At 40.6% G+C, this 22,440-nt stretch overlaps 1 protein-coding gene across 1 annotated transcript; it reads right to left on the reverse strand.

Annotated features, from left to right (window-relative positions):
* Positions 1-2,361: 2,361 nt before the first annotated feature.
* klhl3 (kelch-like family member 3) lies at positions 2,362-21,899 on the reverse strand. The gene is made up of 15 exons (XM_030740050.1): positions 21,809-21,899; positions 19,193-19,327; positions 17,849-17,955; positions 17,637-17,758; positions 13,855-14,017; positions 13,568-13,677; positions 10,715-10,831; positions 9,707-9,856; positions 9,506-9,623; positions 8,981-9,178; positions 8,136-8,237; positions 7,916-8,044; positions 5,465-5,605; positions 4,817-4,960; positions 2,362-4,701 (listed from the first exon to the last, which is right to left on the reverse strand). The coding sequence occupies exons 1-15, from the start codon at positions 21,856-21,858 to the stop codon at positions 4,673-4,675; spliced, it is 1,815 nt and encodes a 604-aa protein (XP_030595910.1). The 5' UTR covers positions 21,859-21,899; the 3' UTR covers positions 2,362-4,672.
* Positions 21,900-22,440: the final 541 nt, after the last annotated feature.

The raw sequence follows: 22,440 nt of genomic DNA on the forward strand, positions 1-22,440 counted from the left end.
ATCCCGTGTTTAAGTTCTCAGGCTTCCTGTGTTCCCATGTCTGGTGTTTTATCGTTTATGGTTTACTTTCTGGTTAAGTGTATTTCGTCCTGGTTTCTGTTCCTTGTGCTTTAGTTTAAGTCCTCGGCGTTCCTTCCTCTTGTTCTTCTAGTGTGCCTGTTGTAGTCCCTATTGTGCGTCTGCTTCCCTGTGTTGTGTCAAGTCAGCATCTCTCTTTCTATATTTACTTCCTGTTTTCCTTTGGCAGTCCTTTGTGTTTTTGTATTCAGTTTTGCTTCCCATGTTTTGTTAAGCTGTGCTCCCTGGTGTGTCCCATCTCCCTGATTACCTCGTGTATATTTTGCCAGTGCCCTTCATGTCATCTCTCATATTATGTTTCCTAGTTTCCTTTTACCTGATGTGCGACCAGCAATAAAGCTGTGTATTTCTGAGCTCATGCTTTCCCTCCTGAGTCCTGTGTTTAGATCCTTATCCTGCCTGCTACACTGCAGAATCGTGACACTTATAAGTCGGGGCTGTTGAATATTTACAAGGTTCACTGGACGGACATGCTAGGTGAGCATATCTTGGCTTTGTTCGTGCATGTTATTTTCAGACATAACTGTGGTTTAATCCAACTGGTTTACTCACTGTTCCTCCAGTGACAGTGTTTTATTGTTTTCACACTGTGGTCAGGTTGCACGGATAGACTAGTAGACCTGGCTGTCATTTTCAACTTCAACCCTCCAGCATTAATAATGATTAGGCTCATGTGACCATGAAGTAGTATGAGGGAGGGGCCCCAAATCAAATTTTGCCTAGGGCCCCTTTAAGACTTGGGCCGGCCCTGATTTGTTGTGTAAATTACACCTGTCCTTCGACAAAACATAAGCCTAGTTGTTGAAAAGGGGCTGTTGAAAATGGGTCATTGTTTTGTATCAAGTGCTTTGACAAGAGGACTGTAGTAGTGTACTGGTACCAATGGGTGATGTGCAGTACTGTAACGCAGTACTACAGAGGGAAAAAGTTGATGTGCCATACCATGAAGTCATGGGAAAGAGTTGTTGAAGCCCAGTTAAGAAGAGCGGTGAGGATCAGTGAGCAGCAGTATGGCTTCAATGCTGAGAAAGAGCACTACAGATGTAATGTTTGCTTTGAGTGTGTTGATTGAGTACAGAGGAGGTCAGAAGGAGTCGCACTGCGTCTTTGTGGCTCTATTACACGAGGAAGTCAGGAGTGGCAGAGAAGTACGTGAGGCGGGTTTAGGACATGCGTGAGCACAGTGGTAAGGAGTGGGGGTGGATTACATCAGGGATCAGCTGAGCCTCTTGTTTGCAGTGAGTCTCTGTGGGATATGTTTTTTGCAGATAACGTGATGTGATCTGCAGTGAGAGAACGGAGCAGGTGGAAAAGAGAGAATACATGTGTGTGAATGAGGGAGAAAGGTAACATTAAAAGTTGCAAGAAGCAGATAGTAAAGGTAGATGAGTTTAAATACCTGGGGTCAGCCAAGAAAAACAACAGAGCGCAAAAGAGAGGTGAAGGAGTGTATGCAGGCAGGGTGGAGATGAGTGTCAGGTGTGATTGTAACAGAAGGATAGCATCAAGAGTGAAAGGAAAGATTTATAGGACTGTAGCGAGACCTGCTGTGATGCACGGTTTGAAGACAGTGGCACTAACAAAAAGACAGGAGGCTGAACTGGAAGTGGCAGAGTTGAAGATGCTAAGATTTTCATTGGGAGTGAGCAGACTGAACAGGATTAGAAATGAGTACATCAGAGGGACTGCTCAGGTTGAGTTAGAGATGTAAGATTGAAATGGTTTGGACATGTACAGGGAGAGATAGTGGATATACTGGACAAGGGATGTTGAAGATGGAACCGCCAGGCAAGAGGAAATAAGGAAGACCATGGAGAAGATTCATGCATGCAGTGAAGGAGGACATGCAGAGGGAAGTGTGATAGAGGAGGGTGACAGGGTGAGATGGGGGCAGACGATCCACCGTGGAGACCCCAAAAAGGAGCAGCCAGAACTGCTCTTATAAATATTTTGTATTTGAGCTGATATAAACCATCACTGAGCTCCTACTCACTTCACACTGGCTGTTAATGACAGGACATATCCAGGTTTGCCCTTCTGTAGAAGACAAATTAAACTCGACACAGATACAGAGTCAAACTCCGTCTCTGTTGAAGGAAACTCCTCGTTTTATGTTGGTCCTCTGATGAAAAGGAAGTCCACTTCATACCAAACATCCTTAAATTTTGCACAAAGCAAGAGACAGTTTTAAGCTTTTTGCACAGCAGCACTTAAGTTATAAATATACTGAACAATTAATAAACTCACAACAGCCATTTCAGTAAACATCCACAGTTTATATTAAAAAATATAACATCTGCTGTAAGAACATTATTATAACCTGAAGCTTTAATAAAGTCATCACAATCAAATGGATTTAGTTTGCCAGGACACAGCCCATCTACAGGAAACTGCATATTGTTATAATAGCTTTATTCAGGCTAAAAACAAAACAAAAAAAATCATTTTTTCTTCCGAGTGCTTCTGGTTACTGCAGAGAAATGTGAACATTTAAAAAAAAAAAAAAAAAAAAAAAGACTTAAATTTGCTCGAGATAGATGTTAGAGAGTGCGGGTAGGTTTCATTTTTAGGTGAAGTGCTTAGAAAGGTGGTAAAAATAAGAAAATAAAACCTTTGAGTTTAAGTGCTGATGGGAGGCTTTGAAATCACCTCTTATTGCTGCCAACAGTGTTTCTCTAAAGTTTTAACTCTTAAGTGTCTAAAACTCAAAGTGTAATCTGTGCTTAAAGTAGTGCCCTTAAAAGATTTTAAAAAATTAAAAACTTTTTTTTTAATAAACATAGTTCACCTATCGCACCAGCTTGGAGTGTAATGTGGGAAGTGGTGAATGGTTTCAAACAGTGCAAGACATGAACAAATAGAGAGCTGCTCATCACGGGGAGTCTTCTGCATGTCAGCACATTTGCACCTGCACAAAGATGGACTCCTAAGTCCACCTCACAGCTCGATCCATCTACCTGGAGTACGACAGTATTTAAAAAGGTGTCCAGATCTAACTCCAGCTCTCCAGATCATGTCACAGTGATCTCTTCATGTATCTCAAGCAAATTCAAGTCACACCAAGTTTGAAATTTTAAGAACCTGAACCAACTCGAACAAAAAAAAAAAAAAAAAAGTTTTAGTACTTTTATAATTCTCTGTAAGATTGCTTTGAAATGATAACCAAATGACTCCATAGATCCACCATTCCTGGGAAAAAACAGAAATTAAGAAGACTGACCGTTCATAAAACTGCTTTTATAAAACGCTTCAAATCAAAGCCATGGCACCAGTCAGTTAGCTAAATAACTACATCGAAAAATATACCCACCATCATCCAGATGGGGGTATAGTGACATTATCAGGGTAAGACTTGGATGTGGTTAAATGCTATGTGATAAAATTCAACCAAAAAAAAAAAAAAAAAAACCTTAAATCTGCATCTTTTACACTTTACAGCTGAATTACTACAGTGCATTTTGACACAGTTCATAATTTTAGTTAAGCAGTAAAAACATCTCCAGCATTTTTCTGATTCTGATCTAAACTGGCACATTATTTTCTGTCTTTTTACAATTATTGGCCTTTAAGAGGTGAGTTTAAAAAGCTCCTGTGAGTACGATCAGGAACAAACAGCTGAGCAGCCGTCTGTAACAGCAGGTCAGCGATTAAAGTTCATCGGTCAGTCAGAGAGACGGGCCCATTGGTACGTAAGCCCGCCGGTCTGCAGTCAGTCAGTGCAAGTGATCAGTGCTTCAGTAGTGTGTTGACAACAGCATCAAAGTCCCAGCATGTCGATCCAGATCAAGCGGCCTGGTTCTCAGCCCCAAAAATATTAAATATGATTCTTATTTTGCATATTTTCTACATTCTTTACACCATCTTTGCAGCTCTCTTGGTCCAGGCTTCCTGGAGCCATGTTTCTAACCACTGAATCCAACGGCTCAACTCAGTGCTCAGACTGAAGCCGAGAGAAGAGTTGCCATAAGAAGCAGGGACAAGACTTGATATTAAAATAAAAAAAAAAAATTTAAAAAAAGTCTCAGCTGCTCACAGATTAGACTTTTTTGAATAATGCTCCTGCAGCATCCAATCATAGGCGAGTGTTGTAGCATGTAGATTATTGCAGTAATGTTGTGAGCAGCCTTTGTGCAGTCGGTCGATCAAGTCAGTGTTTAGTTTTGCGTTTTCCCCCCAGCTGGCGTTTTGAAGCTCCAGGTCCGACTCAGTCCTGGCACAACACTGAGCATTTAAAAATCTCTTCATTTGGTCCACTAGTATCAGTTCCTTCCTGTAAGTCTTAATACAGCTGATACAGCTGCTTGCTAGTTATGTGCTTAGCATTTGAAAAAGCCCACTGTCCTGTGGTTGCTGCTTCTTTCCCAGTGCAACAGGGTCCGCAAACATCAGGATCTTGAACAGAAATGCCAAGGTGGGGGGGAGCCAGGTTTGGGTTTACACCCCTAAGGTTAATTAAAAAAAAAAAAAAAATCTGATTGTGTTAACAGAGGACTGAGGGTGTCTCATGTTTTCATCACTTTCCTGTTTGCTTGCTGAGCTTCTGACATGAGAGCGAGAGTCTCTGAAGCTGACTGCTGACGTGGAGCCGATGCTGTCATAACAGCTTGTCGATCACCGCGACCCCTGAAGCAGCGAGAACAGGACAGAGAAACGAGATTTACAAACAGGTCAAATGTGCCCATCCAGTCACGTTTATTCCTCCCTCTATTGTAGAAATACTGCCTGCAGCGAGACCTACCAGCATAGCTGCGTCCATTGCTCATGTTGGTGGGAATGAGGCTCCACTTGTCCGTGGCCGGGTTGTAAAACTCTACAGAAGAAAGGTTGCAGGACCCGTCATCTCCACCAATCACGTACAGCAGCCCGTTAATGGCACAGACTCCTGAAGAAGACAGTTAAACACCTTTACACTTCTCTGCCAGTTCAAAATTAACCTGTCTTGATTTTGTTCATTTTCTATTTCAGATCCGGTTATTTCCAAGAATTGGGCTATTCTCAAACTGAGCAGTTTGTATCGTGTCCTGGCATGTTTGAGCCCCAAAAGCCAGGTAATGTCACAGCTTGACATGCTCAGGCAGGGTTAAGCCTAATCTCAGTACTATACCACCAACAGGTTTTTACAGGTGTAAAATCTTCATAGCATAGGCCAGTAGAATAAATGTCCTCAAAGCCAATCTGAGCATCCTGGAAGAAAATATTGTATATAAATGGCACAGTTATCTATAAATGAGAGTTGAATGGGTTTTTATTAGTAATGAAAATTTAAACGACTGTAGGGTGAAAAAGTCAGGAAGACATCAGCTTTCAAAGAGACGAATGAGCTAAAAATAAACCAATCAGTACACGCTGGCTGATTGACGCTGTGCTCCTGTGGCTGCAGTCTCACCTGCGTTTCGTCGACACATGTTCATGTCGCAGACCAGCCTCCAGATGTTGGTCTGTGGGTCATACACCTCCACACTCTTCCTCACCAGAGGACCGTCATGTCCTCCTGCTGCATATAGCTGGCCGCCCAACACACCCACACCTGGACAAATAGGGACACATAAAGGAGTTAGAGTAACAAACACAAACTGTCATCTGAGCTGCCAATTTTTTTTTTTTTTTTGCAAGTGAATGAAAGCTGATTTATTATTCTGGCCAGTGAACGTCAGAAAAAGTGACAGTGACCTGCTACAAAGCGGGAGGGAATGTATTAAAATCCCAATTTTATTTGATTAACTGTCCATAAATCCAAATACAGTATGAATTCATCACATCTGAGATTTAAGAAGAAAGAGATTTAACAGGTAACTGTTCTGATTTTGTAAACAGGTGAGTACCGTTTACACAGCATGAAATTGTTTTGTTCTCAGATTGTTTTCACAAATGCAGCCAAAGTCCACCAGGGGGCGATGTTGCTACAAAATAAATGGTTGGAAAAGGTCAAAGATCACTGTGTGTGAAGGTTCATGGAGGTCAGACTGATGTAAATATCGTCATCATCAGCATATGAACACGAGCCTCCATGCAGATGTCTGCACGCTCTCCAACTGGTTGGAAACACTACAAGGGTACCAATTACACATATACAACATTAATAACTTTGGCTTGGAGTTAACTAAAAAAATAAAACTAAGTGTGGAAGAAACATTTTAGTTAGCTGAAATAAAATTAAAATCCAAAACAATTTAATTTTGCTCACAAACTTACAATAAATTAAAAATATACAGATAATCTTTTAGTTTTAGTCAGTGTGATCAAACTTGTAAACAGGAAGCTCCGGTGTACATGTTTATTAAGAGCCGGATGTCTATGTAATATGAACTTTTTGTATTTTAATACCCATTCTGAACTTCTTAAGTCTTGTCCCTGATAAACAGCACCCACATTGGCTGGAGTTCAGGAGGTGGAGCGGGTCACCAACTGATCGGAAGGTCGGCGGTTGAATTCCTGGCTACTCAAGACTGCATGCCAATGTATCCTTGGGCAAGATACTTAACCCCAAGTTGCTCTCTGACGCAAGTGTTGGAGTGTGAATGTTAGATAATAAAAGCACTTAGCTTAGTTAATCATGGAAGTGCTTGTGTGAATGGGGTAAATGTAAACAGGTTGTATAAGCGCTATATAAGAACTAGTCCATTTACCATTGTATCAATAAAAACAAACTATGGTGGAAACTAAAGTAAACAAATGAAAGTAAACATTTTTTAAACAATAAAAACTAAAGTGAAATGAGAAAATCAACACTGGAAACTAAACCAAACTGGGAAAAAAATAAGAACATTTACTCTATATTGCCAAAAGTATTCACTGGGGGGGGGGGTGATGCTGTGGGGTTGTTTTTCGGCCCCTTAGTTCCAGTGAAAGGAACTCTTAATGCTTCAGCTCACCAAGACATTTTGGAAAATTTAATGCTCCGAACTTTGTGGGGACAGTTTGGGGATGGCCCCTTCCTGACCTCAACCTGAGGGAACACCTTTGGGGATAAATTAGAGCGGCGACTGTGAGCCAGGCCTTCTTGTCCAACATCAGTGTCTGACCTCACAAATGCACCTCTGGAAGAATGGTGGGAATTTTTGACCAAAACCTTGTGGAAAGGCTTCCCTGAAAAGCTGAAGCTCTTATAGCTGCAAAGGGTGAGCTGACATCGTATTAAACCCTATGGATTAAGAATGCGATGTCACTCAAGTTCATGTGTGTGTGAAGGCAGACGAGTGAATGCTTTTGGCAATATATAATAACTAACATATATAATATAAATAACCAGAATGTCAATGATGCATTGTGTGCAAGGTTCACTAAAATATGATCAGTGCTGTAGGAGGAGAAGCAATTCTTGTGACTTGTGGATAAACTAATACCTCATCCTGGCAGGAGCTCATCAGTGCTTTGACTGGAAGAGCTGAAAAATCTAAACTAATGAAAAATAACAAAACTATAGTAATGCTGCTCCAAGCAGAAAAGGAAATAGTATAATTAAAAACAACCACTTTTCCATGGTGTCTGTAGCTTTCTGTATGTGCGTCTACAAGCAATTATAATCCCAGCCTAAGGCTTTTAAATCAACTGGAATGACTGTGTTGGCTTGGTTTATGTGTAATATACATGGCTTTATTAATCACAGGATAAATAAACTCAATGACATACGGGTGTCACATGTTCTGGAAATTTTCTTGAATACGTTTTTAATTAAGAAGATTTTTGAAAATCTGATTGCATTTTCCTTCAAGGAGAAATGGGTGTGGCCTCATGGGCTACATTTGTGTAACTTCTCTTAAAGAGACAACAGTAAGGGCTAAAGCCGAGCTGTGTTGCTAGGCAAAATAGGATTTTGTGTGGGTGTGTGCATGTATACCTGCACCACTTCGCCGTGTGCTCATCTCAGCTACGTAGCACCACTGATTAGAAGCCGGGTCATATTCTTCTACTGTACTGAGACACTGGCGTGATGCTCCATCATAACCCCCTACAGCATACAACTTACCTGCAGGTAAACACAGTGTAAGCACATAGACGCATTTTAAAATTTGATTTTCATTCTTAATGGCACACGAGGTAACTAACCCCATTCTTACCATCAACCACGCCTACCCCCACGCTGCTGCGTCGGGTGTTCATAGAGGCGACATATGTCCACTCGTTTGTTTTATAGTTGTACACCTCGACTGTTGACAAACCTGAAGCGGAAATGCAAAGAAAGAAGGAAAGATGTAGATGGGAAAGACTGAAATACAGGAAAACAAGGCTTTGCAATAAAGGGTTACTGAGAGCGTTTCCACATCAGTCTGTGGGTGTTCTACATCCAGCTGGTAGATGTGCTGTGAGAACAAAATGGATCTCCTGCCCCCTGTGTTTTAATGGGGTTTAACAGTGCATAAGAAAGCTGTGCCACTATAAGCAAATGTATCAAAAAGTCAGATGGTGATACCAAACCTGATGAGAAAAAACTTTAAAAAGTAAAGATCAGATTTCTTGCATTTTTGCACATTTTTCAAAGTTAGAAATGTTCTGGGGGGTTTTTTTGTACTGCATTGAAATTTTCTCCAATTTGCTTCAGTATGTGTTCATAATCAGTATACTGTAATATTAATGAAGGGAGTGCGGTCAGTATAAATCGTATTAAACTGAGGATTCTAAGAGTACAAGTTTTTTGTTTTAAGTCCCACATTTATCCAGAATTATGATTCGTATTTCCCCCCCCCCCATGAGCAGTGACTGGAAGTGTGATAATCCTCAAATATTCAACTCAAACTGCAATAATGTGACAGGACACATGACAAGTGATCAAATGTTAGCATTTTTTTCCTCACTGAAGTTTTTAAAAATGTGTTTTGTGTTTACCAAGAATGGACACAGTATGCATAAACCTAATGCTACTAATAGCCATAATAAACAGGTCTTTGCTGTGCATTATGCGTACCTATGCTTCCATTAAAGCCTCCCACAGCATACAGTAAATCGCCGAGCACAGCAGCTCCCAGCGTGCTACGTCTCTCCTGCATGCTCGCCGCCGCACTCCATTGGTCTCGCGCTCCATCGTACACGTCCACCGTCCGCTCCCGCAGCGAACTGTTGAACCCTCCGACTGCGTATACTCGTCCTGCCATAGAAACAACACCTGGGAAACAAGACAAAGGATTTAAAGATGATGTCATAGCTTGTTAAATTTGAATGTAGGTTTCCAAAAACTGAAACGCTTTTATCAAAATATGCGCATGTTACATTAAGATCAACTGTAGGATTTAAAAGTAGAAAAAGTCCTCAGAGCTCACTTTCTGGGGCTGTTTTAGCTCCTACTACAGAGTCAGTTTTCCTGCATACACATAGGTTTGAGTACTGTTGCATTATACCATAGAGCATTTCTTTTACTGTGCCATTATCCATCCTGCAGTAAGAACGCAGCGTGCTGAAGTAGTTTCACACTGTACCATTTAGAGAAACTGACCTGCCCGACAGCGTCTTGAAGGCAGGTCGGCCACTTGATACCAACGATCTTCCTCAAAGTCGTAACACTCCACACTGCGGATGGCTTTAGGAGCCTGACCACCCACCACAATCATCACCTGGATGTCCACACAGAGCCACAATAGGACTAAATAAAAGTGCACACACCCTGTATTTTATGTTGGCGTGTTTCTTTATGTACCTTTGGGATGCTGATTGGAGTTCGTGGTCGTGTCCTGTCTGTCTTTATGAGGTGACGCTGGTCAGCAGGCAACAGGTGATACTTCATCGCTTCTATGAGGAAATCTTTGCAGGTATTGTTGTTCTTTATCAAAGCTTCTTCCTCGACGATCTGAAACAGGGACAACATTTCACTCAAGAAAGGTACAGGACTCTGTTACACAGTGGATTTTCATGTACTTAGGTCATCAGCCTTTTCTATCTCTGGAGGCTACACTATAGGAGGCTCTGTTTAAGATGGATGTGAATTCATTTTGATACAAGGTGGTGTCACTAAATGTAATGACTTATCCTTTCATCAAGGCCCTCTGATGTTAGAATACCCGCTTTAAAGAGCATTGCAAGTGTGGATTTCTAAAAAGTACCCTGCTCAGGGGCAGAGAAATTAGCTTTTTCTGTAGAGGAAAAAAAATAAGAAGCAGGTTTTCTTGTTTGTGTAACATTAAGAAAAATTGGTGGTGCCAAAAATTTGCATGTAGACACACTGATTATGGCAGCTGGCCCATAAACATGACTAATGTACTGTACACAGATGAACAAACAGTTATTTCTACATCAACTCTTCTCTAATCATCAATGTATTGAAAATAAAGCTTAAAATAAAGCTATAGGCTTTAAGTTACAAATTGTTTTTTTTTAACCCGTTTTTAATCCTGTACTCATCCTATATCATGTTAATAATGGGAAAAGAACCTAAATAGAGCAGCGCCTGTCAGATGCCAAAGGTAACGCTGATGGAGAATCAGTCTCAACAAGCAAATCAAAATCAATGCAATAACAAAGGAAATACTTGACAGGCTTGTGATGCCAAAGTTTGTGGGCGGGCTAGAAGATTTTTAGAGCACATACGGGGCTGTGGTAGCATTGAGTTTGAAAGTGGCAGCAGTAGAGCAGCTCTGAATATTTGGCATGGATGCCAGCAATGGTAGAGATAGAAGCAAAAGGTAGAGCACAACAGAATTTGTTTTACCTGTACCAGGTAATCTCTGGACAGCAGTGGAAGTCTGACATGCTCCATTAGTTTGGGCATGTACTCCAGACGAGCTGGTTTATCATGTTTGATCCAAGATATCATTGCCTCAAACACCTGGGGAAAACATGAAGGATATAGTGAAACAGCATCTAGTAAGAAGATAATGTCAGTGCTTTTTTTTTTTTTTGTTGTGAAAGCCTGAAACCTTTTGGGGTCAAAAGTTAAAAACTGAGAACAAAACAAGCGGGCACAAGCCCAATTTTATCCCATCCCCATGTTGAAGAGCGTTAAGAGGGTGTGACAGATGTTTGTTGGAAGTCACTGGATGTTAAATGAGCAGGCTGAAACTGAAACTCTGATATTACCAGTGTATAGTCAGTACATGACACACCTCAAAATCCCAACGACTTTCCTCTTGTGTGAAATTTCAACACTGATTGCTCCCAGAAGAATCAACATAACAGAGGTTGCAGATACTGGTTTTACGCCACACCCTGCTAGTCATCTGCCATTTCATATTCATTATTCTACTTCACTCACATTTATCTCTTGATAGCCTGCAGAGCAGCCCCACAAGAGCAAAAGGAGGGACTGAGTGCCCCTCACTTTGCACAAACGACACCAGCAATGGTAGTTGAGATAAAGAGGACAATTGTTCAAAACCCTTCCAGACTCTTATCTTCCAGGGTTAAAAAGGATTTTATTTCACAAATAAAATTAGAAACCTTTTCCAAGGCAGAAGCTAAAACCGCTTCAAATGTCCTCAGACATAAAGTACGACATTGCAAGACAATGGCATTGTGAGTAAGTGCACAAAATGCAGACTCCTGCTGCCTGCATTCAACCAGAACACAACCAGCATCATCTAACAAGGTCTGAGTTAGTGAAAAATACATAAACAAAATAAATAGTAGCAAAATAATCATAATGCTTTAATCTTTTAGATTTTAATTTAGTCCTAAGTCAATGTAGATACAGTCACTTCAGTGAATTTCATTAGTTTATTTTCGTATTTCACTCACCTACCACTCACCAGGAAGTTATTCTTAAGGGGAATGGGGAGAAGTCTGGAGAGCTATTCCTGACGACTCACATAGATGACAGGAAAATTTGCCTGGGAGAGTTCAGGCTGTGTTGAAGAATAAAAGTGCTCATACCAAATATTGACTTTCAGGCTCATTTCCCCCCCCCCTATATACACTACATTTTTCACATAGGTTTGCATGTTTCAATAAATCACTGCACCCATTTCCCATTTTCCTAGCAAATTAGGTTTTTGCACAGTAAAGTATGTAATGCAATGAAAACCATTTAATTTAGGGTTCTCTTCCCCTTGATTATGAGATTGAAAGCGGGGGAACTCTGTTTTAATGATGCATGAATGCTCACATGGTGGAAATGTTGGGAATTTTTAATCACTTTAATATTGGTATTTATTGTTACTATTTTGATATAATTTATTAGCAAATATATTAGTCACACACACTGGATTAATGAACACTGTATGCTTTATCAGTAAAACAGGCCTGTTATATTCACTCCCTTGGATGCTCAGGGCCTCACTTTTATCTCCTGTTAAAACCGCTCTCATCTATGTTTAGAGCTTCACTTTTATTTTAATGCACAACTTTTTGTTCACATGAAACTGTATCGCCTTCATGATAAAATTCAAGTTGTTTAGGACAGTGTGCCCTTGAAATTTGGGTTTGTAGACCCACCTGTGTTTGGATAATATGAATAAAGTGTGGGAATTTTGCATACTTAGATAAAACTGTCCTAAGGAGTTTTTTTTTATAGCGGAAGTTTTAGAAGTGCTGTCAGTGGGAGTATTTTGGAGGGGTAGTTTCAGCTGGGAAAAGTCCTTCATTTTGACAGCTCTTAGAACTGCTGTAGATTATGAAAAGCCCCGATAAACTGTGTCTTTGAAACTGTGCAAAGAGCTGTTTAGTGGGTTGGTCAGCGATCAGGTTTCAGGGGATGACAAATGGAGAGGGGTCAAAGGCAAGTGGGTAGTTATCATCATCAGGTTATAAAAATGCTCTTTGTTTCTCTCTTACTTTTGCTCTTCCCTTTCCTGTCCTCTTCTTCTCTTCCCGTTTCTGCATCTTTCTCTCTTTGTTTCTCTCTTCTCTCTCTCTCTGTATATTCTGGTCTTAGTTCTACTACTGTCTGTGTTCTGTGTAACCAATATGTCTAATAAACAGCCTGCGCCAGAACCTGCTCATCCCAGTGATTTTTTTTTGGAAACTTTGGTTTTAATTGAGTTTGAATTTTCGGCTAAAAGGAACGTGGGGACAGCTAAAAATCATGACACAACAAAAGAACAAAATAAAATTGGGACAACACACAAAGAAACTGAAGCGGTTTATCCACTCACAAAACAGCTGTAGCAGGTAATTCGAAGGTAACCGACTGTCTGATGCAGTTTGGTGCTTCATAGTTAGCATGACAGCATCCAGCTCGCTCTGTGTTCATGTCTGACTCAACCTTGACTGCCAAAGCTCTGACAGCAGCATGTCACACAGCTGCTACATCAAACTCCTGCTGTTTGACAGGTTAACTGCAGGCAGATGTGCCATCCTCAGGAATATGTCTGCAGTCAGATTCAGCCCATCATAAAGGGGTTTATGTTCCGTTATCTGCTGAAGTTATCCAAGTAAGGGTAGGATTCTTATTTTAAATACAGGTACAAAAATAGTAAACACCCATGGTAACTAAAATGTCCCAATTTTGTCCTATTTTCTGAAATGAGTGATTTTATGGTTGCAGAAAATCCTCTGATTTAATTCTTACACCAAAATCCTTTATAAAAAACATATTCAAGTATGCATGCACATGTTGGGGCCTGACCTTTTCTTCCGTTGACACAGTGAGTTTGTCACTGGAGATGAGGCTGCACACCTGCTGGAGAGAAAGGCTCAGAAACTCCTCACCCTGCACCACGTCAGTGAAATGCTGCTCTGAGAGACACACAAACATCCACAGTTACAAACTACACAGTTAATAAAATCTGTCTCCTATCCACATCCGAGACATGTATCAGATTTTAAAACACCATGTATTTAATAAACCAATCAACTGAAAAACGACGAGTTGAGATTTGTAGTGTGAACAGCCAAAAAAAAAAAAAAGCTTACCAGCGTAAGCATGGGCCTGGTTGAGAAGCTGCGTGCATGTATGAAGGTCAGCAAAGGCTCTGATGCCCAGGCAGTTGGTGGGATGAAGCTGAGACTGCAGGAATTCACAGCAAACCTGACGGACATCCATCAGCTGGAGGAGACTGGCTGCAGGCAGCAGTACCTGAGATTTAAAAGGAGTCATAGCAGGTAGCGGGACGGGAGTTAGTTGTTTACCTGCGCAGCCATTCCCTGTGTAAACAATTCAAGACTTCATCAGCCTTTCAGGTCTGTTATTTAGTGAGCTAATCAAACAAGCTCCAGCAACTCATGATTCAGGTTAGAAAGCAAACTATAAACCTCTGTAGCAACTGGTACGCAGTAAGTTTATCATTAGGCCATAGGGACAGTTTAGCTTAAAGGAATGGACAGACAAATAGGTAGAAAAGAAGAAAAACTCTTCACTGTTAAATGGATCTGGAAAAAACAGAATATACCCCCCTGCCTTTTAAGATATTTTGTAGAAAGAGTAATCAGTCAAGGAAATAAAAAGAAACTTTAAAATGATCAATACCTAGAGACTTAAAAAAAAAAAAAAAAAGAAAGAAAACTAGGCTTGCTTATACAGAAACTAAACCTTCAACCCAAACCTCACATTTGGCTTTGATCTCTGTAGTTTGCACAAGCAGCTACTAAACCATTTCCTGCACGACTTCCAACATTGCAAGTACTTCTAGACAGAAAGACCTGATGTGACAGCGACAGGTGTGACACAGCTGTGCCACATTCCTCGAAAACACGTCAGCTATGTTTGTCACAACAGTTCATAACTCTGTTTTTCAATACACATGACTGGATCAATCAATTATTCTGATGCATTTCCCATTGAGTTGGTACCCTAATGATCTTTAAGCCTTAGGAATTTTACCAGACTTACATGCTTTAACCAGGTATTAAGAGATCCACAGCAAGATATACTGATGGTTGACTGAAACATGGTCATGTTTAGTGGATTTTAATCTCAGTTAGTTTTGGCTTCCAACTAGAGACGCAGCCGTCGACCGGTCAGAGACTAAAATCGGCCCATTTCCACTGTCATTGGTGCTGACCAAGTGTCTGATTAACAGCTGGACTGTTTCATACATGCACAACACACACACTTAGGCACAAGCAAGCAATCACTCACACACTGACAGCCGCATGTTAGTATGGAAGCTCCTCACTGTGAGTGATGACACAAAAGATCGACAAAGTAAACCATGGGGGAGCCGCTGCGGTTGTTAGGTTGTAACAAACCTAATCAGACATTTCAATCACCCTCATTGACATTTTAAAGAAGCTAATAAAGGCAAAGTACCTAAAGCTATCCAGAGCTCAGAGCCAGCCACAAACCAGCAGCCTCGGTATGAGCAACAGATCACAGCAGTTACAAGGAAAGTGAAAAAAAAGAAAACGGTTGATGTTCCGTTACCTAACATTTGTTTTATTATACAAATCTGTAGCACCGCTTTTGTTTGTTAAGGTAAAATATGTCAAGTAAAAGTGGGTGTACAGCAGATTAGCCTTCATTTTCACTGTTAAGCTGCCATCTTTTTGCTGCATTACAAATGACATGCACCCCTGTCCTTTACAGAAGAGTTTGGGCTACTTCCTAAGTAGCCCAAACTCAGTGGCTCTTTAGTGCAGCTCAAATCAAGGTAACTAGGAGAGCCTTCCATCAACAAGATATAAATAAAAAAATCTCAAGGTTTTGCAGCAGAACCTGTCAAAGGATTTATCGGATGTCAGCAGCCTTTGGCGCCAATCTCCCTTCTGCAGCTTTTGTTTGTATTGCAAGTAATTTAATTCCCAACACATTGTCGGGACACTTGATATTATGCAAAACTCAATGTGACATGCAAGGGTACCTGAAAAGTGTATTCTCTTTGTGCTAAATGTTGCAACAGCTGTCTCTAGATTGTTACCACATATACACGAGGTTCCATAAAAGTATTTTTAAACCAAAACTGCAATATATTTGCACAATAATGTAGCATAAGCAGTCATTTAGATCAAATCCAGTGGTGCAATAAAAGCAGAACAATGATCATTAAACATTGGAAATGGAGCTTTGCATGGATTTGACTGACAACTGACACTTACTGCCTGATCGATGTTGTAATCAAGCAGAACTTTAATTTTTAAGTTTAACTTTCTTCCTGGGCCACGCAGCACTCCCTTTCACTGGAATAAGTGGCCATGTTTTTAAATCTATCTCAACACTCATGACAAGCATCTAGTATACTGCTGAAAATTGATGCTAACAAAGCTACTCGTTAGTTTAAGTAGGTCAGTGTCTGCCTGCCTCTACACCTCTCTGTATCTACAGACACACACACACACCCTCTGAATGAGTATTGCCACTGTGTCCTCTGTTTCCTGTGCACAGCTGCCTGGAAGCCTTGTGTCTTCTAAAACAGAGCATCAGTCCCAATGAAACTCTGTTTACAGCAGCTGTGACACACCAACATCAGCGTATACACACACACACACACACACACACACACACACACACACACACACACACACACACACACACACACACACACACACACACACACACACACACACACACACACACACACACAATGCTGCGAGCAAGACACAAACATTTTTAGTACAGAGAAACACTGACCTTGAAGAAAAAGTAAAAATGCAAGTTTTTACTGAATATAAGCTACTTGTCAAAACACACAAGTTACACATTCACAAGTGAGCCAATCAGAGGCACGCTGCTAACAGTGGGAGGATTTCCTGCCCCTCTCCATGCACACTTCCTGCACTAATAATCAGAGGAAGTATCTTGCCTGCAGCTGGATCGAGCTGAGCTGTGAGGAGAGGCCATGCAGCTACCACAAGTTAATGCCACTGAGCTAAACGAAGCCTCGGTGCTGTGCTTTCACACAGCAAGCTCACATATTTCCTCTGCAGTAAACACCTGCTCCTCAAACAGCTACAATCAGACCAACATGATAAAAAGTGGAAGGCCTTGAAGTGAAGAGGCTTTCAAGGGCAACTTCCTTTGTGCATTATGAAGTTATGTGCCTGAAATGCATTTCTTACGATACACAAAAACAACGATATTATTGAACTGCTTTTCTGAAGAATTTTTCCCTCTAGTAAATACACATTTTAAAAGTTAATTTAAGGAGAAATCATTCTTAAAATGTGCTCTAAAAATACTGAACAGGTGAAGAATAGGCACGTTCTCAAACTGTTCCTCATTTACAATTTCTAGATCAGAACAGTTTAAAATATGTGTTCTGGGTTAATAATTTAGCAAAAAAGTGTTTTTATCCATTACAAACAGGGTTAACATGCTGTTATTCTTTCTTGTGCTTAAACTGGTGAACAAAAACGAAGGTCAGCACAGAGAAAAAGGGCAATGAGTTACAAATTTCCTTCTCAAAACAAAGGAAGTTTTGTAAGTGCCAGACTAATGCTGGGATCATTTTGCTGGGAGCAACAGCACCACTTTGATATAATTATCCAACCTGTTAAACAAGTGTGAAAAAAGAAAGTGTGACAATATGAAGTGAGCGGGTGTTTTAATATGCAGCTCCCCGGGCAGCTCCGCATTTACTTCTTCAATGTTAACCCTTAAAACAGAGGAGAGGAAGCACTTAAAGGGCTTAATGAACAGCCATTATTAGCAAGAGGTGACTTTGTTACTGCTGCTAATATATAACCACAGTCATTTTGAAAACAAAACCAGGCTTCAAAAGAAGATGCATGCCAGCACAGGAGGACAAAAATATTCTCACCTGGACATTGTCCTCTGTGACTTCTATCTCTGCTGTGTAAATGTAGTCCACCAGTTTTCTCAGGGTCTGACCGTCCACCTCTCTGATCTCCACCTGGTGAGCTTTACTCTCACTCATATCGCCTGCACGCACAGAGACAGACGCACAGCTAAGCATGCACAGCCATACGCAGCGTCATACAATGCAATGCACAAACAATAGTGTGCGTGTACCTGTGAACATGGCACAGAAGTAAGGGCTACAGGATGCCAAGACCACCCTGTGAGCTGGCACTTCGACACTTCCGGCCACCAGCTGGACGTCGCACAGCATTTTTTTACTGGAGGACAGACAAACAAGCAGTGTTGTGTTTGAGAACCTTCAACTGAGCGAGCCGGGCCATTTATAACCCCAGCTGTATATTTATACGTGCCACTGGGGTATTTAACAGTAAAAATAATTATTTTATTGTTGTGGTTAAGTATTCCACAACTATACATCTGATTTTGACATTTACAGTTTTCAGAAACTTCAGTAATTTTGTGCAGAAACACTCAAAATTTTAATGTTGCACATCTAAAAACAAGACGCTGATTTGAAACAGAAGTGTGGCAGTAACAGGATAGAGATGGGAAAAAATCCTCACTATGAGACTTCTTTGTAATTTGTTGTGACTCAAACAAGTATTTCAAAAATTATACTAGCATTACTGTAATACAGAAGTCACTTAAACATACACTTGAATTTTTTTTTCTCCCTGGTTTTGAAACAAAGATCATTTAACTTTATTTTCTGAAGGGATTATATGAATTGTGTCCAAAATAAAAATTATAAAAATGTTTTTGACAAATGTAAAGTTAAATATGTACCCAAGAGCCAGGAAAGAGGAGCATCTTTGAAGTCAAGTGTGAGCAGTATTGCTTTAAGCAAGAAATATGGTATTCATCCCCAGAGTTGCACTCAAATATCACAATAAAATACATTCATCAGGTCCAGTTATGTTGAGGTTCACGTTTTAATAAGTTTTAGGACAGGAAAAGCTAACCAATCACTTGTCAATCATCAGATCAACTGTCTGCAAATTTGCCCAAAATGCAAGATACCTTTCAGCAACCTTCAAAAGGTTCTGACTGGCTGTATTCAGCTGTATGAAAGAAATAAGTGCAGCAAAGAAAATACAGGAAAAGCAAAATGTCTTGCAGTTTCTGAACACTGCATTCACTAAAATGGTTAAAACACTTAAGATACTTTAAAGGTGTTAACTGTGGCAGCAATTAACAAGCCCACAGTGATTTTGTCACATGTGCAGGAGAACACATTCCCACCAAATAAAAGTGGTTTACCACTAACTGTTTGACAGCAACTTACAGATGAAGTTTCCTCTTTAAAAATACAGCAGTTCCAGTTCAGGCAGAAATAATCCACTGCTGCACTGACATTTTAAAACAGGCCAAGTGAACACGGGAAGACTTGTGTTGTTTTCTGACTTAAAAAGCTCACTACAGCCTCTTGACTCTCATAAAAAAAAAAAAAAAAAAAAAAAGAAAGTGGTACAAAGCACAATTTGAGCAACACACCTCCTTAGGTCGTTCATCAGCTGAAACGCTTTCCTCATGTGCGTCTGGTTGAAGGTGTGCATCCCTCCATTGACCGTGTCCTCCTCTGATTCGGTGGTACAGGCTGGAAGCGGTGAGGCCGGTATGGCCACCAGACTGGTAAGACAGAAGAGGCAGTGTCTGGATCAGTGGCGATCAATGATGACCTAGCAGTTAGGACAGGCTACTTCATGGTTAATCTGACTTTTTTTGTTTGTTTTTTTTTTTCTTTTAAAAGGAGGATGGAAGAGTGGGGGAAAAAAATATGAAATACTAATTTGCTGGCCATTGAGGGAGAGGCAGGGTATATCCTGGACAGGTCACCAGCCTGTTGTAGGCTTCAACCCAGAAACCAAACAGCAGTCTTCAGAGAAGGGCCCATGGGGTCTCAGCCCAAAGAAAGCAAATCAGATCAGGTGTGTCATCAAGAACCTGTCCTTTAGTTTGACAGTCACTGCGTTCTCCCTGATGCAGATTTTTACTCTAATCTCCTAAAGTGTTTTTTACACCAACACAATCACTGCTCACCACTCACTGTACTTGCCAAATTCAAGTTTAAACTGATTTTTCGGGCAGTTTAAGGGGAAAAAAAAAAAATAGTGCAGTCCCAAACATGACAGTCTCCATGTTTTACAGATAGCTGTAGCTTCTGTATATACCGACAATGACTTAAACCAAAAATTTATTAATCGCTCCATAAGACCCGTCGTCACTGATTTTCAGTCCAGTTCTTGTGTAATTTGGCATACCTCAGACTGAGACTGTTTCTGATGAAGGCAAACAGTAGATGGCTCAACTGAAGGCCTAGGACCTGTGTCACATCTTTGCTGGATTTTGTCCCATTTTTTAAGGACATGAATTCCAGCTCCTGCTGTAGATTTTTTTTTAAGGCCTGCCACTTCTTTTGTCCTCCACCTGTCCAGGACATGTTGCACTTCATTTCGAGATATGCCGCGTTTTTGGCTACTAGCTCTTTGTTTGTGAAAAAATACAATTTTATGCCCATCAAATTATTTTATCTTTGGCATTTTTGTACATTTGATTAAAAAAAACCAGAATAAATGTGCTTTTGCAACAGACTGCTTGTAACAAAGCACCTAAAGATATAATTTGAAATTGGTTCTTTGCTCAGTTGCCTGAGCGCTGGTTCATCCCCTGAGTTAGGTGCCTTTTTTAATGCATGAATGATTCATAGGTCAGTGTTAAGTAGTTTAACAAGCAAAACATCCCTCTGAAAATGGTCAAGTATGAGAACTGGACTGAAAATGAGTGAAAAAGCTCAAGACCACTTTAAGTTAAAAGAAAGTCTGGCTCCTTAGAAGCAAACTACAAAGGAATGAGGGGGTGAGTCAAGATTTTTCACAGCACTGCACAACTTTTAGTTGAAGGAAAAATCGTTCAAGTATGGGAATGGTACAATGACTGTATACGATCATTGACTGGTACTTGCACTCTCTATCGCCCACTTCAATACGCAGCACACTGAATATACTCAAAGCTGATCCATTAAACTGATGGATGCCATCTTCCTGATGCTCTAACTGCACTAAATAACCATTCGCGCATGCCTATATGACAGAGGATCCCTGCTGTATTCAAGATGACTGCATGAAAAGTTTTTCTTCACCCATCTCCTTTATTAAGAATTTAAGCTGGATGAATTTTGCGGTCAACAAACCCTGTGAAAAGACTAAAACCAGTCACAATATATGGGGTTTCATTTTTTTTTTTTTTTTTTTTTTTTTTTTTTTTTTTTTTTTTATTATTAAACAGGCTAAGGTAAGCAATTAGGGCCAATTTGCTGTGAGATTAACAAACATCTGCTACACAGACGGTAGGTGTGCATACTACTGGTAACTTATGGTCTTCTAGGGAGGCTGCAGAGGTTTACAAAGAGGGGGGAAGAGCACACAGACCACAAGCTTCAGCCCAAACCTCGAAGAATATTATTTTACAACCAAATGTGACTGCAGCGGGCTTAAAGCACATCTGATAGCGGGTTTTTTTTCTGAAACTAAACAATGCCTGGGTGTCTCCACCGTGCATGTACTGTACGATGTGCTATCTTAACTCTCCAAACAACCCGTCTCTTAACCCACAGATAATCAAATAATTCGAGGAATTTGCGATGCTGCACGGAAAAGCCACAGCAGCTGGCCGTTGTAATCTTGTCTTCTTGTGTCCAAAAACAAAACGTAACAGGAAGCTGTTCAATTCATTTTAAGTTTTTTGTGGGTTGTTAGCTAGCTCCTAGCATTGCTAACCAAAATATAACCCCATGACAACCATGAGTATGAGCTGAAATCACAGCAGAAGCCACTTTTATAAGAATTACAAACCAATCCACATCCAGCCAACGGTCTATAGTCTGGTTTGGTTAACCGCACCAGCTGAGCAGCCAGTGATGCTAGCGGACTAACGGACGCTAACTAGTCAACACCGCTAGCCTGAGTTCGCGTGCTGTGAACGAGCTCGCGGTCTCTCCGCGGCGGATTTATGGCCAAGACATCGCGTTGGGCTCAAATGCTATCCAACAGACGCAGAAGCAGGCTGAATCGCAGCTTTACCAAAATAATCCCCACCGCTGAGCCAACTCACCCCAACGACACACCGTCCATCCTCCCGGAGTCAGACAGCACAGCGGGCATGAGCGCGAGCGGCCGGCTGCACGCAGATCGTCTATTTGTAAGATGAGCCACTCCGCGAAAGCGGCTCGCACAGATGGGTTTACATGGTGACTCACTTCTTACAAAAAAAAAAAAGAGTTTATTTTTAAAGAAATATTCACATAGCTGTATTAAATCACAGAATGCCAACCTTTGAAAAATAGTAAGTAATGATAAGCTTTATCTTCAAGATCACATGTTCCTGCAGGTACTACAAGTCACTTTTGGTCATTTTAAATTTTTTTTCTTTAGAATTACAATTAGAATTAGAATAGCTTTATTGTCATTATAATTTGCATATCATGAAATTACAGGTGCTTCTCCCACTGTGCAGCAAATTTGTTGGATATTAGCAACAGTAGCTGTAGTTTGATAGGTACTGCACAGAGTATAAATGTCAAGATGGTATTGCACATGACGGAGACACTGACAGAGTAAATGTCCAGGTCAGCGGTTGTTTCTTTCTTTGTTTCATTTGTTTGTTTGTTTTTGTCCTTTTTCATTTCCAGTATACACGAGAACAGGGCTCAGCATTTCCCTGAAATTATTAGATCTCCCTCCCAC

This window comes from Archocentrus centrarchus, chromosome 10 (assembly GCF_007364275.1).
Source record: "Archocentrus centrarchus isolate MPI-CPG fArcCen1 chromosome 10, fArcCen1, whole genome shotgun sequence".
Lineage (NCBI taxonomy): Eukaryota > Metazoa > Chordata > Actinopteri > Cichliformes > Cichlidae > Archocentrus > Archocentrus centrarchus.